The sequence below is a fragment of the Jaculus jaculus genome, chromosome 1, assembly GCF_020740685.1.
Source record: "Jaculus jaculus isolate mJacJac1 chromosome 1, mJacJac1.mat.Y.cur, whole genome shotgun sequence".
In the NCBI taxonomy this organism is placed as follows: domain Eukaryota; kingdom Metazoa; phylum Chordata; class Mammalia; order Rodentia; family Dipodidae; genus Jaculus; species Jaculus jaculus.
Window position 1 is genome coordinate 152,500,966 of NC_059102.1, and position 19,154 is coordinate 152,520,119.

The 19,154-nt window shown below is 54.2% G+C and overlaps 1 protein-coding gene across 10 annotated transcripts in view; it reads left to right on the plus strand.

Annotated features, from left to right (window-relative positions):
- Window positions 1-7,173: 7,173 nt before the first annotated feature.
- Window positions 7,174-19,154, plus strand: part of Cacna1b (calcium voltage-gated channel subunit alpha1 B) — a 200,632-nt gene continuing 188,651 nt past the window's right edge. For all 10 annotated transcript variants that reach the window (XM_045146210.1, XM_045146214.1, XM_045146223.1 and 7 more), the window contains exons 1-3: window positions 7,174-7,457; window positions 8,422-8,527; window positions 12,330-12,469. In XM_045146210.1, coding sequence (XP_045002145.1) covers window positions 7,174-7,457; window positions 8,422-8,527; window positions 12,330-12,469 — 530 coding nt within the window. The remainder of the gene's footprint in view (window positions 7,458-8,421; window positions 8,528-12,329; window positions 12,470-19,154) is intronic.

Consider the following 19,154-nt stretch of genomic DNA (forward strand, 5'->3'; position numbering starts at 1 on the left):
TTGGAGACGTTTAAGATTCAAGGTTGAAGGAGTCTTTCACCATGGTTCCAAAGAGCCCCTCAGACAAGGTAAGGTATGGCAAGTTCAGAGTTCCTCTAGGGATGCCCTGAGAGGCTACTGCATGAAGCTATGAAGATGTACCCTAAGTTTCAGTGGAGACCACAGGATGTTGGAGATTCTAGAACCATGGGACATCTGCTGAGGAAAACTGCAGGTGTGGAGTGGAACTAACTCATTAGAGGCTACAGCACTGGACAAGTGTGCTACAGTATCAGAGCTGGAGGGCAGGGCTATCCCAGCCCTTTGGAGCTTGGATGGTTCCATTATGAGTCTCAGATATGGACATGGACCTTCAAGATTGGGAATTTGACCTGCTGGGTTTTGGTCTTGTGTTGGCCTGATCTTTCCTTGCAATGTCCCTTTTGAAGCATGTACCTTGTTTTTTGATGTTACAGGAATTCTCAGTTGAGAGTTTGCCTGATTCTCAGAAGACTGTGCCTTACATAGTTGAAACTGTTGAAGACTATGAGGTACTTCTGAATTTGGATAGAATGTATTTTGGTGTCTATGAGTCTATGGGGACAAGGGATTATGGTTTAAAAGTGACATGTTTGAGTGTCAAGTTGACAAGGAGTAGACTTGTGATGGTTAATCTTGGTTGTCAGTTTGACAGAATTTAGAATCACCAGGAAAATCAATTCTGGTCTTGTGTATGAGGAACTTTTTAGATTAGGTTAATTGAGGTGGAAAGACCCACTGTCTACACATCCATGTGTGCACTTCTTCACAGGGCAACGGCCTAACCCTGTAGTAGGCGCTTCCTCACACAACCAACTCCACAAGTCCATGTGAGCACGTTTTCACAGAATATGTTGTCTACACCACTGTGAGCACTTGCTCACTAGACAAGCTGTCTACACCCCTGCCTAACTGGACAAGCTGGCTATATCTGGTGTGAGCACTTTTTCACAGAACAACCTGTCTACACCACTGTGGGCATTTCCTCACAGGACAAGGTGTCTATACCACTGTGGGCATTTCCTCACAGGACAAGCTGTCTGCACCACTGTGGGCATTTCCTCACAGGACAAGCTGTCTGCACCACTGTGGGCATTTCCTCACAGGACAAGGTGTCTACAGCACTGTGGGCATTTCCTCACAGGACAAGCTGCCTACACCACTGTGGGCATTTCCTCACAGGACAAGCTGCCTACACCACTGTGGGCATTTCCTCACAGGACAAGCTGTCTACACCACTGTGGACATTTCTTCACAGGACAAGCTGTCTGCACCACTGTGGGCATTTCCTCACAGGACAAGGTGTCTACACCACTGTGGGCATTTCCTCACAGGACAAGCTGTCTACACCACTGTGGGCATTTCCTCACAGGACAAGCTGTCTGCACCACTGTGGGCATTTCCTCACAGGACGAGGTGTCTACACCACTGTGGGCATTTCCTCACAGGACAAGCTGTCTACACCACTGTGGGCATTTCCTCACAGGACAAGGTGTCTACAGCACTGTGGGCATTTCCTCACAGGACAAGGTGTCTGCACCACTGTGGGCATTTCCTCACAGGACAAGCTGTCTGCACCACTGTGGGCATTTCCTCACAGGACAAGGTGTCTACACCACTGTGGGCATTTCCTCACAGGACAAGCTGTCTACACCACTGTGGGCATTTCCTCACAGGACAAGGTGTCTATACCACTGTGGGCATTTCCTCACAGGACAAGCTGTCTGCACCACTGTGGGCATTTCCTCACAGGACAAGCTGCCTACACCACTGTGGGCATTTCCTCACAGGACAAGGTGTCTATACCACTGTGGGCATTTCCTCACAGGACAAGCTGTCTACACCACTGTGGACATTTCTTCACAGGACAAGCTGTCTGCACCACTGTGGGCATTTCCTCACAGGTGAAGCTGTCTGCACCACTGTGGGCATTTCCTCATGGGACAAGCTGTCTGCACCACTGTGGGCATTTCCTCACGGGACAAGCTGTCTGCACCACTGTGGGAATTTCCTCACGGGACAAGCTGTCTGCACCACTGTGGACAGGTCTTCAAAGGAAACTCTGTCTATACCTGCTATGGGAACTCCTCCCTGGACAAGCTGTCAATATCTATTTAAGTATGTTATCATGTTTTGTGCATTTTGTCATTTCAGTTAGGTTATTTCCTACTACTCTGTGTCTCATGCTATGTGCGGATTACAGACACTCTGTTCATTCTTCTCTCAGGGTTACTTATTGGTCCACATCTTTTTGGGTTGCTGCCCACAGGACCACCTTCTACTCTTAGACTGCTCTGGATGCTCCTGTGTGCCCACTGGATGCTTAGATCCTATCTTCATGCACTTAGTCCCTTGGTGATGGCAATTCTGTGTCAAGTAGGCGCGGACTGACATAGCAGAAGGTATGACACACAAAGACATTCACAGGGTGCAGTGAAGCTTCAAGGATGTGGGAGGGTGGGCTGGAAGGATTTCTCCGTGGTTAAAGGCCCTTGCTTGCAAAGCCTGGTGGTCAGGATTTGATTTCCCAGTATTCATAAAGCCAGATGCAGAAAATAAGTGTTGCATGTGTTTGGAGTTCATTTGCAGCGGTAAGAGGCCCTGTAGTGCCCATATTCTCTCCCTCCCCCTCTCTCCATATATACGGTGGGCATGCAGGAGGAGGTGTGTGTGTGCTCATGTGTGTGTAAATGTGTGTACATGTGAATGCCTCGACTTTACCCCTCTTAGGTGCCTACTGGTGCTTCTATTGGCCAGCAGCACAGGGCAGCATAGCGACAAGAAGGGAACTGGGGGGGGGGGGAGGCAGGTATGAGATACAGCCCCTGGGTTGTCCTCTCTCAATATTTGTGCCAAACAGGTGACTCAGCTTCCACTCAGTGAGGAATGAGCTCTCTCTGGGTCACTGAAGAGCATAACCATCCACACAGTTGCTCAGATGAAAAGCCAGGAACCTATTCCTTCCTTCCTTCCTTCCTTCCTTCCTTCCTTCCTTCCTTCCTTCCTTCCTTCCTTCCTTCTTTCCTTTCTCTCTCTCTCTCTTTTTTGGTTTTATGAGGTGGGGCCTCACTCTATTCCAGACTGACCTGGAATTCACTATGTAGTCTCAGGTTGGCCTCAAACTCACGGCGATCCTCCTACCTCTGCCTCCCGAGTGCTGGGATTAAAGGTGTGCACACCACGCCCCTTTCTTTCACACTGCATCTAATACACCCATTGTTCGATTGGCTCTGCAATAGTCACAGACTGATTCCTGTTACCCAAACCATGGTGCCCAGCCTTGGTAGCAGCCAAAGCCCGGGCTTCTCTATTTCTCTCTCCAATAGACCAGTGGCAACCCTCATCCCTGTAGCCTTCCTTCCTACTTCCCAGAAAAGAGAATCAGCCATGTGCCAGCTCAGGAGATGGTGGCTGTTCTGTCTGTCTAATACACTTCAAGAAGTTTAAGTGTGACAGCAAGAACTCTTAATGTTGTGACCAAATTGTAACTGTCTACAGGATGCCATTCACACAATGGTGTCATGTTTTCCTGAGGAGATATGAAATTGGTGAGGTGGGAAAGTAAATGTTTCAAAGTTACAAAAAACTTTTCCCTCTTATATATTATAAGTTGATGCAAAAATGTCCCCCCCCCCCTTTGGCTTTTCAAGGTATAATTTCTAGCCCAGGCTGACCTGGAATTCACTATGTGGTCTGAGTGGCTTCAAACTCACAGTGATCCCCCTACCTCTGCCTTCTGAGTGCTGGGATTAAAGACATGCACCACCACTCCTGGCTTCAAAAATCTTTTTGTTTGTTTGTTTGTTTTTTGTTTTTCAAAGTAGGGTCTCACTCTGGCCCAGGCTGACCTGGAATTAACTATGTAGTTTCAGGGTGGCCTCAAACTCATGGTGATCCTCCTACCTCTGCCTCCTGAGTGCTGGGATTAAAGTTGTGTGCCACCACATCCAGCCTCAAAAATAATTTTAATACTTTATTTATTATGTATTTGAGAGAGAGTAAGAGAAAGAGGCAGATATATAGAGAGAATGGGCACACCAGGGCCTCTAGCCACTGCAAACAAACTCCCAATGCATGTGCCACCCTGTGTATTTGGTTTTATGTGGGTACTGGAGGATCAAATTCAGGTCCTTAGACTTTGCAGGTAAGTGCCTTAACCATTGAACCATCTCTCCAGCCCTTAAAAGTAGTTTTTTCTTTTATTAAAAATACAGCCATGATGATACCATCATTAGCCTTCTCCCTGTCATCCCCCATGAGGATTGTGGGTGTTGCATTATGTGGGTGGCCATCAGTTATGAGGGAGAGGCAATGTGCACAACGACCCAACTTATGGCTCTAACAATCTTTCTACCCCTCGAGTTTTTTTTATTTTTATTTTTTATTTTGAGGTAGGGTCTCACTCTAGCCCAGGCTGACCTGGTACTTACTCTGTAGTCCCGGGTTGGTTTCAAATTCATGGTGAACCTCCTACCTCTGCCTTCTGAGTCCTAGGATTAAACGTGTGTGCCATCACACCCGGCTCAGAATAGTCTTGTTTTTTAAACACATTTTTATTTATTTTAAACAAAGAAAGATTTTTATTTTTATTTATTTGAGAGCAACAGACAGAAAGAGGAGAGAGAGAGAGAGAAAGAGAAAGAATGGGTGGGGCAGGGCCTCCAGCCATTGCAAACGAATTCCAGATGCATGTGCCACCTTGTGCATCTGCCTTGCGTGGGTCCTGGGGAACTGAGCTTCGAACTAGGGTCCTTAGGCTTCACAGGCAAGCGCTTAACCGCTAAGCCTCCTCTCCAGCCCCTCAGAGTAGTCTTTTAATGCTTCCTCTCTCTTCTTTTAGATGGTGGTGTAAAGATGTGATGTGTAGTTCTATAGCAGCTTCTTGGGTCATGAGGCAACAAGCATGGAGACAAAAAGTATGTGTGGTGATCATGGGAGGGAGGGAGATGGAAAAAGACTGGGGTCATAAATTTTTGTTTGTTTGTTTGAGGTAGGGTCTCGCTGTAGCCCAGGTTAACCTAGAATTTACTATGTAATCTCAGGGTGGCCTCAAATTCATAGGGATCCTCCTACCTCTGTCTCTGAGTGCTGGGATTAAAGGCATGCACCACCATGTCCGGCTTAACACCGACGTTTTATTAAGTATGGTTAAAATAGTATATAAACCACTGCTTGCCTCTGCCTCATAAGTGGTCTATATGCTCATCTCCTCCGGTCTGTGCTCAGAGAGACCCTTTGGAACACAAGTCAGAGGCTAATGTGTTCTTCCACAGAGCACCCCACCCCTCCTTGCTGGTGGACCCCTGCACTGCCCCTTCCCCTGCCCTTACCCTCAGTCCACTCCAGGAGCCCTCCTTCTCTGACCCTGGAGCATATGTTGGTCGGCTTTCCCCAGCAAAATGATAAAATGTTGGGAAGAGTAACTCAGAGGAGGAAGGACCGTGTTTTGGGTCATAGATACTGGGAAGAACAACTTAAAGGAGTTGGGGCCATGTTTGGGTCATAGCTTCAGAGGTTTCAGTCCATGATTGCTTTGGCCCACCATGGCTGTGGAACTGTGGGGAGGCAGAATGTCATGGGAGGGAGGGGGTGAAGAAGCAGAGAGGAGGCAAGAAGGTAGGGAAAGAGAGAAAAAGAAAGAGGAAAGGAGATAATTACATCTCAGAAATTCTCAGTAAAATTTTTAAAATTTATATAAGGGGGGGGAGGGAGAGGGACAGAATGAGCACACCAGAGCCTTCAACAACTGCAAACGAACGCCAGAAGAGTGCGCCCCCTTGTGTGCATGTGCGACATTGTGCACTTTCATGGCTGTGCGTCTTGGTTACATGGGACCTGGCGATTTGAACATGAGTTCTTAGTCTTTGCAGGCAAATGCCTTAACCGTTAAGCCATCTCTCCAGCCCTCAATAAATTTTTATTAAGTGGGTGAGTGAGAGAGAGAGTCAGTCTGTGGACAAGATATAGCTCTCTCAGGAGCATGCCCCAAGGACTCGCTCTCTTTAGCTAGGTCCCATCTCTCAAGTTTTCACCACCTCCCAACAGTCTGTCAAGTCATGAACCCAGCAATTGATTAATCCATCCGTGGGATGAGAGCCTTGAGGACTCAGCCACCTTTAAAATCACTTCTGAACACTGTTGCAGTGCTCATCAGCTTTGGGGCAACATCAAGCCATAGCATGATGAAAACGTGTTTCTTCATTCCACTCTTTAGAGCTCTGAGGAACCTTTGTGAAAAGAAGCGTTTTGTCCCCTCTGTCACCCAGCGAGTGTGGTTTGGGAAGGGTTCGAATCAGAATGCTCTTGGGACCCAGAAGCCATTGTGTGTGGTCAGTGTCTAGCACCTCGAGTGCTATGTAGATCTTTCCTACCTCTGATTTTGTTTTAAGAAAAGTCAGGTGAGTGAAAGTGGAGCCAGGGCGTGGCAAAGAAGCGCCCAGAGAAGCCCCATCAGTGATGGGCGAGTGGTGCACCTCGAAGGCTCCCTCTAAATGTTCGCGGAATGAATGGCAGGAAGGAGTACCTGAACTGAGAGCTGAGATCCTCAGGTCTGGTATATGACCAAGGTTTGAGGACCACCCCCTGACAAGATGTTCAGGAGAAAACCTTAAGAGGCCCAGGACTTCAAAGCAGCGCTGGAAGGATGTCAAAGCAAGGGAAGGGCCGGGGTGTGGACGCCAGTGGGGACTGGGCGCGACCCTCCCTCTTCCGGCCGCAGCGTCTGGACGCCCACGACGCCTCCCCGGGGAAGGAGGGTACGCTCGGGTGCGGTAAGTCCGATTGCTGCCCGGGCGGGGCCAGGGTGGCGGGCGAACTGGACGACAGGGGACAGGCGCTGACATCGTGGCGCACGGAACAGGGGCGCACGCAGCCAGGCGCTCCCCCGAGGGCCAGCGCGTCCCTAGGCGGGGGTGGCCGCGAGAGGGCGGAGCCTGTGGAGCCCCTGGGCGGGACCGACGCGGATTGGCCGGGCTCCACCGCGTGACCGGCCCCTTATAGGGCGTGGCGCGGGGCCGCGGCTCGGGTGCGGCGGCGGCCGGCGGGCGAGGTCGGGGCGGCGCGGGCGGCTTTCGGCGGCTCCGCTCCGAGCCCCTGGCGCGCCGCGCCCTCCCTGCCGGGCTGCAGGGCCGGGGATGCGCGCGGCTCCCGGGAGCCATGGTCCGCTTCGGGGACGAGCTGGGCGGCCGCTATGGGGGCACCGGCGGCGGGGAACGGGCGCGGGGCGGCGGGGCCGGCGGGGCGGGTGGCCCGGGCCCCGGGGGTCTGCCGCCGGGCCAGAGGGTCCTGTACAAGCAGTCCATCGCGCAGCGCGCGCGGACCATGGCTCTGTACAACCCTATTCCGGTCAAGCAGAACTGCTTCACCGTCAACCGCTCGCTCTTCGTCTTCAGCGAGGACAACGTCGTCCGCAAATACGCCAAGCGCATCACCGAGTGGCCATATCCTGACGGTCTTGGGGATGGGTATGGGGATGGTGGCGGTGGTGGTGGTAGGACGGGCGGGGGCTGGCGAGGTCGGGGAGGGGCGGCGGGTGCCTGGGCGGCGGCGCCCAGTGGCCATCTTTCCCGGGTCGGGAGGGGGGTGCGACCCGGGAGAGGCGCGTCGGGGACCCCCACGGTCTTGCGAGGAGGGGCGGGGCGGGGCCTCTCTCGGGAGGTCTCCGAGGGCGTGTGTGCGTGGTCCCTAGTGTGCGCGTGTGTGGCCGTGGAGGCCGTGCGGGGTCGGGTGCACGCTGGGCGGAGCCCCTCTTGCCTTGGAGCTTGTCCCTTTCGCGCACTTGGTCTTGGGGAGCCTGGTCGGGGTGCACAGCGCGCGACCGTCTCGGAGGACAGCGGAGGGCGAATCCGGGTCTCTGCAGGTGTGAGCATCCGGCGGACGCGGGCCTGTGCGCGTGCTGGCTGCAGGTGCCTGCGTGCGTGCGTGTGTGAGTGTGTGTGTGAGTGTGTGTGTGTGTGTGTGTGTGTGCGCGCGCGCGCGCGGATATCACTGGAGCCGGTGCTGCGCGTGCGTGTGTTCGGGCATTCTCGGTACATGTATGTTCACGTGCCGCTGTAGGTACATGTGGGTGCATGTCTTTAGGTAGGATGTGCGCTTGCGCGGGGTCCTCTCCTGCTGTGCTGGGGGGCACTGGGCATCCTCTCTTGGAGGCGCGGGTCAGCCGGGTGGAGCCTCTGTCCACGGTGCTGACGGTGCCGGGACAAGCTGAGGGGCTGGGCAACTGCAGAGGCCCCGCCTCGCGGCTGTCCCCAGGATGGGGGCGGGGAGCGCTGAAGACTGGTTCTAGTTGAGGGGAGGGGGGAGGGTGGGCGTCGGCCAGCCATCCTCAGCCCAGGCTGCTGCACTGCGCTGCCCTCTGCCTCACTGCCGCTGTGGCACTTCCTGGCCAGTCCTTAACTCACTCACTCCCTTCGAGTACATGATCCTGGCCACCATCATCGCCAACTGTATCGTGCTGGCCCTGGAGCAGCACCTCCCTGACGGGGACAAGACGCCCATGTCCGAGCGCCTGGTGAGTGCTGGCCAAGGGTCTGCGGACCTTAGACCAAGGGGATGACTGCTTGTCAGGTGGTGCCTAAGCTGGGCAGTGCCCTCTCCTACAGCTGAGGGGTTTCTCTCTGACTCCTTTCTCCAGGGCAGGGAAACAGGGGTGATAAGAGGCCAGGGTAGCTGTCAGCTGGTCTTCCTTGTGCCTTCAGTCATTCCTACGCCCCCAAATGGCCATCTAGATAAGCTGTGCTGGCCTTGATTTAGATCCAGCTCTAGACCTGGGGGTGGTAGGGGTGGGGGAAGAAAGACATTCCTAATGGTGAAGACAAGAATGTCAGGTGGTGTGGGTGGCCCTGTTGACCACACTTTCTCCAGGGCTCTCTAGGGAAGCACTCCTTCCCAAATAACTGTGAGTCCATAGCTATAGCTCTCCAGACTCTTCCAAGCTTCCTTGGCATTCCCTCTGAATCAGGTGCCAGGCCTCTGGGACCATGGCCCCTATGCAGCGCAGGAAGCAGGGTTGAAGGTCAGCTTGCTGGACCCTGGAGGGAGGTCAGGGTGAAGTTGATGTTCCTGGGGACATCACTGCTTCCCAGGCAAGGGTATGACTGCAGCTCTTCTCCTGCTGCTGTTTTGTCTGAGTTCAGTAGGTGCTGGACATGGGCTGCGGGACGATGACACCTTACAGAGCAGAGAAAGGAAAGCAAGAGGAAGGGTCAGGAGAGGGGCTTTGGTGACCGAGGTCTCCAAGGAGAAGAGGCTGCACCATCTTCCTTCCACCCTAGTCGTGTCACTGGCTTCAGTTCAGATAAAGCTGTGCTTAGTCTGGGCCCTGGCACCCTGCTGAGCTCTGGTGTGGCCTCCCTTTCCGCCCAGCCGTCTCTGGTCCTGGTGGTGTGAAAGGAAATTGGTGAGGTTGCCTTGGAGGTGGCCATGGCTGGATGGACAACAAGACAAACTAAGTCGTTGGCCATTCAGGATGATCACGTGGACCTGAAGGCCTTGTTGGGGGGTCAGGGGTTGGCAAGTGGGCTTAGTTGGTGGGGGCAGAAGGTGAATTATGGTCTTGCCTGATGGGGGAATTCCTCTGCTCCTCTGCATCTGTGGTAGCATAGGCCCTCCAAATGCTCTGCCTGTGTGGTGAGCTCATGCCCCAGAGGCCAGAGAGGAGGGTGAGCCTGAGGGTTCAAACACAGAGTCTCCAGTGGGACAGGGCATATCAGGTAGGGCCAGAGGCACCCAGAGCAGGCTGAGGGCAGTTCAGGGATGTCAGTGTGTGCTGATCAGGGTCCGGCATTCTCTCATGGACTAGTCTGGTGTCCAGCTGTGGAAGTTCCTGTGTCACTGTAGCAGGTTTGCTTTTGGTGGTGGCGGGTTAGGATATATTTCTAGTGGCTAAGCTGTTGGGAAAACAAGCAACACATACCTGCCCTTGGCCCAGCCTGGAGGTCCGAAGAGCTCTCTGCTTACCCTAGTCCTGTGTGCAGGCCCGACCCCCACAGGCTCTCAGGTTGGACAGGAGACAGGTGGTCATGGGCACTGGTGCTTCTGTGTGGGGGGCAGGCAGGGGTTAGATGGTGTTGAGACCTTCCAGTTTTTGCCAGACTGGATCTAGGGAACTATGCCTTCCATCCACCCATGTTCTGGGGCCGCCCCAACCCCTCATTTGCAGCCTAGTACCACCCAAGTCCTTTCACACACACACAGACCTATCAGCCCTCAACCATGTGCCAGGAGTGTGGGCCAGGGTCAGGTGGGCAGAGGGCATAGGGTAGGGCCTCCTTGCTAGTGGTCCTGGCATCTGGCCTGTTCTTTTCTTTTCTGTCCATAAGCTTTTTGTGAAGCTCTGTCCTTCCCAGCCCAGCTGTTTGGTCTGTGATCAGCAACCCCTCCTTTTGGGAGGAGGACCCTCTCAACTAAACTAGATCAGAAGTCTTCAGGCCAAGAAAAGTACATGTATTCCTATAGGGGCCTTATCCGTGTCATGAGTCAGCATCAGATGGCAGGACAGGGACGTTGGGCAATGATAGACACAGCTGCCCAGGCTTCTCAGGTGCCAACAGCTTTCCCCAGTGTTGTAGGGCAAAAGAGGGAGGGCCAAACTGATGGTTTTTTTTTTTGTTTGTTTGTTTGTTTTGGGTGTTTTTGTTTTTAAGGTAGGGTCTCATAGCCCAGGCTGATCTGTAACTCACTCTGTAGCCCCAGGCTGGCCTTGAACTCATTGTGACCCTCCTACCTTAGCCTCCCAAGTGCTGGGACTAAGGGTGTGCACCATTGTGCCCAGCTTCACACTGATGTGAGTAAGGCATGGGGGCCCTAGATTGCCAGGTTCCTGGGAAGAAGGTGTAGGCTATTGGGGCTGGTAACCCCATCTTACCTGGCATCTCTTCAGAGCAAGTGTCTAAGCCAGCTGCCCAGCCTTCTCGTATAGGGCAGAGTGGTTCTGAGGGCCAACCTTTGGGAGAGCGCTCTGGAAGCTGTCTCCCTCTCCATTTCCCTTTCTTGTCTTAAAGCTGCAGCTCCAGAGTGTGGGCGTCTGAGTCATGCTGACCCTTCATGTCCAGCTGTCTTGGTCCAGCTTCCCAAGACACTGTCTGCTATCGCCCCCCCCCCCCGAAAATGGTGCTCTGTTGTTTGCCACACATGAGCTCATGTGGCTTTTTTTTTTTTTTTTTTTTGAGGTAGGGTCTCTCTCTAGTAGTCCAGGCTGACCTGGAATTCACTATGTAGTCTTAGGGTGGCCTCGAACTCATGGTGAGCCTCCTACGTCTGCCTCCCGAGTGCTGGGAGTAAAGGCATGTCCCACCACACCCAGCTCCAGCATATGGCATCTTTCTACACAAGCTCTATGCCATTTGCTTAGCACCAAACGGCCTGCCCCAGCGCCATGCCCTTTAGTTGTTGGCTGAGGTGAAGTCGTGAGGGATCTTTCTAGGATTCCTGTCTTCCTTCCTTTCGCCCTACTATTTTCTCCAGTTGGAATCCTTTCCTCAGACTCTAGCCCTGGACACCTCTGTTGCCATTCCTTCTAGGAGACTTCTTGAGCCTTGGCTCAAGTGAGTGTTTGCTCCCACCTCCCAGCCTCATGCCAACTACTGGGCCCTTTGATCTGGCCTGACAGTGAGGTAACCCTGCCCCCAGTTCTTCACAGATGTTGTCCCTCCACTGTCCTTAGTTCCGGAGATTTTCCTTTGTCTCTTCTTTTCCCTACCAGAACTTTGCATGTTCTGCCCTAACAGGTGTGTTAAATGCTTGCAAAAGTGTTAGCCAAAGTCTAGGGAGGTCAGACTTTATCCAGGTAATGTGGTATGGTGGCCAGAGCCCAGGGTCAGACTTAGGTGGCTGCTGGGTTTACTTCTGGTGTCTGGTGCAGTTTCTCTGTCTCTGTGCTTTTGGGTCCTTAGAACAGCAAAGACTGCAGAAGGTACTAGAAGGATTGCTATAAGCAATATAAGTTAATACATACATGCCCAGTGAGCAGTATCTCTGTTTTTGTCCTCTCCCTGAGCAAGGTCCCCTGCGTGATTGCAGTAGGGATGATCCTGGGTAGTTTGTGAGTGTGGCAGAAGCTAAGATGTCAGCATGGTGCCCGAGGGATCCCAGGCAAGACCAGGACACTGTTGTCACGCCAACAATGGTGGGTCCCATTAGGAGGCATATGCAGATGATTATTACAGGGTAATAGCATTGCCAGCTGGGAAAGCCTGTGGGTTTTTTGGCAGGGTCAACCTTGGGACAGTAGGTTGTGGCTATCAGGCAAGGTTCTGCTGCCTAGCCACTGTGCTGAGGGACAGAGGTGACCACTGTCCTTTGCTCCTCCTCAGGATGACACGGAGCCTTATTTCATCGGAATCTTTTGCTTCGAGGCGGGCATCAAGATCATCGCATTGGGCTTCGTTTTCCACAAGGGCTCCTACCTTCGAAATGGCTGGAATGTCATGGACTTCGTGGTGGTCCTCACCGGGTAGGTAGGCAGGGCCTGGGTGCACCTGTGTGCATGTGTAGCCAGCCTCAGGGCTGGGGTGGCAGAGCTGTCCATGCTGCAGTGCCCTGCTGGAGATATAGAGTATAAGGAGGCCTCTGATTGTCCCTGGGTGACTCTCCCCCAGCGGGGTCTGTGCTGTGCTTTGCCAAGGGGCTGACTCATAGTGTGGCCTGTCCTTAGGAGGTCCCTACTTATAAGACCCCAGTAGTGAGATGGCCACCGGGTGCTGTGGCTGGTGTGACTGGCAAGTGGCCTGGGTCTTCTGGTGAGGGGATCCTTGGGGAAAGGGAGGGTTCGCACTTTTCTGTGATTTGGAAGGAGCTCTTGGGATTTGAACTTTGCCTGCCTGGGCGCTCCTTGGAATGTCTCTTTGAGAGCTCCCTGATACCCCGTGTGAGGCTGAGTATGCCATGCGTTCCAGATTTTGCCTTGGAAATGTGCTTAGTCAGCGTGTGCATTCACCACTTCCCGCTATTGCCTCCTCATAATGACCAGCAGACAATTCCCCATGGCCCAGGAGCTCCAGGAAGCTGGCCGGCCGGCCATCCCTGAGACTTCATTGCTTCATCTGCCTGCTGGGCACCATAGGCCTCTCTTGTGTTGCTCTGGTGCAGGTGAGGTTGGGAGCTGCTGGGCTGGGCTCAGAGGCTACGGCTAGGATGAGAGCCTGGAGCTGTTCCCACAGAGCCTGTGCCTGGCCCAGGTCCCAGAAGCTTCATCCTGGGCTAGGGATGGCAGTCTTATCTGCCCTGGAGCCTTGTGGCGGGAGCTGATCTACTATAAGTGAGAGCATCCTGTCAAGGTTTGCAGCCTGTCTCCTGCCTGTTTGCCACCCAGTGCAGCCTGGTGTACGGGGCTGTGTGTGGATGGGGCCCGGGGCAGATGGAGAGTTGGAAGAAATTAATCCGAAGCTCTGCGTGTAGGGCTGGAGTCTCCACAGCTACCTGTATATGAGGAAGGTCCTTAGAGTCTTTTTGTAAAATGTTTATTTTTATTTATTTATTTGAGAGAGAGAGAGAGAGAGAATGAGGGGGAGAGAGAGAAAGAGTGAGCGCGTGTCAGGGTCTCTAGCCACTGCAAACGAACTCCAGACACATGCGCCACCTTGTGCATAAAGGCTTCTGTGGGTCCTGGGGAATCGAGCCTGGGTCCTTTGGTTTCACAAGCAAGTGCCTTAACCGCTAAGTCATCTTTCTAGCCCGGCCCTCAAGAGTCTTGAGGTCTTTCTCCCTACCTGCCCTGCTTGAGCTTTTGCTGTGAAGACGATGTTTGCAGGGTTGAGGCTGGAGGAGGAGGAAGGCTTGGTCCCTGGAAGCTAGTCTGGTGTGCCCAGAACATTTCACCCATGGTGGTGGCTGTCTGCCTTCTGTGTCGTAGTGGACTTTGCACACTTGTGTGGGCTGCTCCCTGCTGTAAGGTGGCAGTGAAATTGAAATGGAGTTTAGAAGACGTGGCCTTGTAGAGACCTGCCTTCCATGATGATGTCCGTGGGGAGTGGCAGGGGTGTGGCACAAAGTGTGGCCTCTGTAGATTGAGTGCTCCTGGTACCCAGGGCCTCTACCTAGGGCATCCTGGAGTCACCACAGCTGTTTACTGCTCTCTCTCCCTCAAGATCAACTCTCCGAGGACAAGAGAGTGTCATCTTATTTTTCAGAATGTCTCCTGAGCCTAGCTTGGGCCAGGCACCCAGGAGGGGCCAATGAGAAGTGGCCAAGCTGATGAATATTGAAAGGGGGGCTGGACCATAACCCTGGGTGTTGCCAGGGTGCTGGCATGGGCTTCCTTCCTGGAGGCAGGGAGGGAGTCCAGAGCCACCCCACCTACTTGGCCCCTAGATCTTACAGAATCCTGATTATAGGAGAGGCAGAGGGTGGGGCCCCCAGGGCCATGCACCTTCCTGTGAGTACTCCTGTGAAGGACCCAAGGCCTGAGTCCTGAAGGGGAGGCAGGAATCTGTCTCCTTCTAGCCATGCCTCCACCCATTCTCCTGTCTTAGCCATTTTCTGTTGATCCACTTCTCCCATTCTGCTTCCTTGTATAACTGTCTTTTCTTCTCTTTTTTAAAAATTTTATCTTTATTTATTTATTTGAGAGTGAGAGTGAGAACGAGAACGAGAGCAAGAGCGAGAGAGAGAGAGAGAGAGAGAGAGAGAGAGAGAGGGAGGAAGGGAAAGAGAATGGGCGCGCCAGGGCCTCCAGCCACTGCAGAAGAACTCCAGACATGTGCGTCCCCCTTGTGCATCTGGCTAATGTGGGTTCCAGGGAATCAAGCCTTGAACCAGGTTCCTTAGGCTTCACAGGCAAGCGCTTAACCGCTAAGCCATCTCTCTAGCCCATGTCTTTTCTTCTCTTGTCTCCCACCTCTCCTTCCCGTTACCCTTCCCTTTTCTTTTATCCCCCCCACCCTTTTCATCTCAGCCCCCTGGTCTATAGTCTCTGCCCTCTGTGTTTGCAGGAGGGGTGGCTCTGGTGTCATGGTTTCAGGCTCCTCCCTCTGCAACATATTCTCTGAGGTGGTATAGACTTTTGGGGGAACCCCCAGGTGGGGGAGTGATCTGTGTCCCAAGGGGACCCACAAATGCAGGCCCAGTGCTATACCAGGAGATGCTCTTATGCTCCTGCAGGGCACAGGGTCACGTGGACCTGTGTCTGTGTGGAGAGAAGGTGTTGGGTGGCGGGGGCAGGGAGAATCCAGGGAAGAGCCCTTCCTTAATTCTCCTGAGCTGTGGTCCCCATAGCAGAGGGTGTGTGGGGTGTGGGGCTTTCTTGTTACTTTGTTGTTTTAATTAGGGTTTATTTAATTGGTGCTCAGAGAGCTGGAGACTCAAAGGGGTGAGGCAGACAGCACCCTGGCCTGTTGCCTGGTGAAGGCTGGCATGTCTCTAGTGGCCACCTGGGGTCCCTCTCTGCTTTGGAGGCTGGTGTGTGGATTGTGAAAGATGCTCAAGAGAGATTGTGCCCCACCTTGGCCTAAGAGAATCAAGTCTGGATGCCCGCCGCTGTCTTGCCTCCTCCTTGGCTCTCCATTGTTACCTGCCCCAGGGGTACGGGCCCCAGTGTCCTAGCCTGCAGGGTTCCGAGTGTTTCTCTGGGATAATGAGGCTTATGAGAGACGCTGGAAACTTCTGGACAATGAGGCTGGTGGAATGGGGTACGGGGTCTGTGCTCAGGGGAGCCTGGCCCCTCACTGAGACCTGTTCCCCATCAGACCACCCCATGGGTGACCACCCAGACTGCTGTCTCTTGGTGCGGTGGGGCCAAGTGGCTGGGTCCTTGACAGAACTGTGCCTCAGTGTCAGAAGAAGGGCTCGTTTCATGGCCCTGTAACTGGCTGGATGGATGGGAGCCAGGCTTCTAGGACCCTTTTGTGCCGGACAATGGGGTGAGCCCTGATGGTCCAGAGGTGCCCCGATGGCAGGGCCCGAGCCCGAGCTGGAGGCGGTGGGAAGGAGTTGCCAATTCTGGCTCAGCCAGCAAGCAAGCAAGCTCTGCCTTGCCACGGTTCTGCCCATCCTCGTCTGTGCGCCCTGTGGCCCATCCGCCTTCTGTCTACCTGCCCCTCTGGTCACATCTTTCACCACTTGAGGCTGTTCTCCTGCTACTTCTCCACTCACTAACCTGTGAATCACACAGATACTCAATGCTTGCTAGGTGGTGTGGACGTGGAAGACGAACCTGCCTGTGGGCTGTGTCTGAAGATGCAGGCAGCCTTTCCAGCCCATTCCCTCAGCACGCAATACCCGGATGTGTTTTTGAGTGCTGCTGTTACTGCCTTCCCACCCCCAGCCCCAAATCTGCAGCCAGGGTAGGTCTGCCTCACAGCAGGGGTGTGGCGCTCTTGTAATGGATCCCTTCACCATGTGAAGGAGTGAATGAAAGGTCTTGAGCTTGGAGGGATGGTGGGTAAGCAGTGCACAGGGTGGACTTTGCGTAAGGGCCCCTGGCTGGGGCAGAGGGAGAGCACGGGCACATGGTCTCACCTGAAGTCTCTAGGACAAGAGCTACCTGGTCTCTGGGAAGATCTGTGGCCGAGGTCCTGGTTGAGGGTAAAACAGAGACCAGACCTGATCCTCAGGAACTTGGTACATGGAGAAGCTGCCTAGTACTATAATACCTGGGGGCCCAGAGCTATGGGCTCCCTGGTCAAGGAGGTGCTGGAGACTCAGGAGTGTCTGCATGCCGTTGGGAGTCACCGGAAGGAGTTCTGTTACACAGAGATGACACTGGAGGGAGATGTATGATGGGGCCCGAGGTGGGCTGTACATGTGTGGAGGTAAGAACACCACAAGCTTCATTCTATAGGGAGCTTTGTCGCAAACTGGGAAAGAAGGAGGCAGCGTGGGCCGAGGGTGGAGGCCAGTTTACCAACCTGCTCGAGCCTCGGTGGGCATGTCCAGGAAGGACTGATGCAAACCATGGGCCCGCCCTGGAGCCTCAAGGGAAGGCAGGTCCAGGGCCCTGGGCAATTCGGGCCTGTCCAATGGGACTGGATGTCTGGGGGCTGCCCATGAGTGTGCTCAGGTGGCAGAGCTGGCTGGAGTCCTCACAGACTGTCTGTTCCCACTGAATTTGGAAGCAAGTGCGTCGGCTGAGATGTGGTGCGAAGATGAGTGAGGAGATATAGGAGACAGAAAAGAGATGCAGGAGAGAGAAACGAGGAGATGGAGGAGACAAATGTAGGACAGAGCAAGGAGGGGGGCGGCTAGGCGAGGAGAGTAAGCGAATGAGTGGGCGCACTAGAACTCCCTGGCCCAGCACTCCAGACTTTCCTCTTTCCTGGCTGCGCCACCCTCACCATCTGGTCCTTGCTTCCCTCCGTCACCTGGAAGGCCTTTGCTGGGGGGCACCTGTTGTCTTCCACCAGGTTCAGGTTTCTGAGGACACACAGGTGATTAAACAGAGATTCCGGCCCTCCGGGAGGCTGGGTCCTCCCAGGGACAGTGAACAGCCCTCTTGCCCTTGCAAGGTAGTGGAGGCAGAAGGTGTGTGGGATGGAGGGCATGTCCTTTGCTGGTGTTGGGAGGTCCCTGAGAGGCAGCTTCAGCGAGGTTGATAATGGGAGGGGGGGGGTCACAGTGGACTGGGAAGAGTATGTAGGGAGGCCATAGGCCCCCGGCTTTGGGTGCAGGGCAGTCAGGTTGGAGTCACACTGGGTACAGGGAGGAGCATGTAATCGAAAGTGAAGGTGGAAGCCAGACATGGCAGCTGCCCAAGTGGAGACCTTGGGGCCACGTCTCAGGGTGTGCAAGAGGCACCCTGAAAGGGCACCTCCCAAGTCTGGTCCTCACTTCACCAGGCTGCTCCCCTTCCTGTGTCCTCCATGGTACCGATCCTTCCTATGCTCCCTTGTCTCTGCCCCCTCTCTCCCAGGCTCCTCACACAGGTGACACCCCTGGTGACATTTAAAGGAGTCCACACCCCTGCTATTGCCCAGACTGGTGCATCCCTTAATGGTCTTTGGGGACTCAGAGAAACGTGTCCTGGCTCAGGCAGGTGGCTCCCCGGGGGACATTTCCAACCACAGCTTCTCATTTTACTCCAAATTAAACTGGGATTCCTTTCCAGGACATGTAATTAGAGCTCAGGCTCTTCTCTCTGGACTCGCCTCCTGTGGGAAGAGGAGAGGCAGCTGGGCCGCCGCATGGGGAGGAGAGGTGGGCAATAGGCTCAAAGTCATGTCCCAACCTGCGTCCACCACAGACCCTAAGCCTCCTGGGCCCAGCCTGTGTCTTCTGGTGTCTGCTGCATCCTGTCCTTTGAGGCATGGGGGATGGAGACCCAGTTCAGGTGCTCCTGGGTTCTGTGGAGGCCTGGATGAGAGAAGGTGCAGAGAAGCCAGGAACAGACCGACAGATGGACACTATGGACATATCTCCCACCAGGCAAGGGAGGTGCTCAGGGGACACTGTGTCTCTCCATGAGTGACTCGGAGATGCTGTGTTTGAATACAGGACAAGAGATGCTGTCTGAGCGGCAGTGACGTGCATGTGGGTGTGTGGGCGGACCCTCGTGTGTGTCCAGCAGTGGACCAAAGCCCCATGTCTAAATGTGGTCCTGCTAGGGCTGGTCTCTGGTGTTGATCACATGGGTTTACTGGACTGTCCTTCCTCTCCTCCGTCAATCTCTGCAGACCCAGACTTCCTCCTGCCTTCCAGCTGTGCTGCTACTGATAGGGTGGGGGCTTGCTTCTGAGAAGTGACCTGTGCAGTAGTGGAGGGCAGTGCCCTTGTCCCCTCTCTGGGGCTAGGAGTCCGGTACCCTGGCATACCCATGGGGCCTCCTTGGAGACTCAGGGCAGGCCTGCCAAGGGGCCCTGCAACCCTCCCTGGTCCTGTGGTGTGTGAGGAGAACTTGCCAGACACAGGCATGAGGAGACCCACCCCTGTACAGCAAGGCTTCGGCCCTGCAAATACTGCTCTGTGAATGTGCACATTGGGTGGGTGGTGGTGGCCCTGTAGGTCCCAAGATTGGTATCCACATTTCAGACACCCCTCTTGACAGTGGCTGCCCACTAGCCTTATGCCCCTGAGGACAGGCCTGGGGTCCTGTGCTCATTATGTAAAACCTCAGGGATGCCCTTCCCTTGTGGGTGGAGCCCAGCCTCCCTCCTTGGCACACACTCCCACATGGGTATTTATAGGGGATCCTGCTCACTCCCCACTGT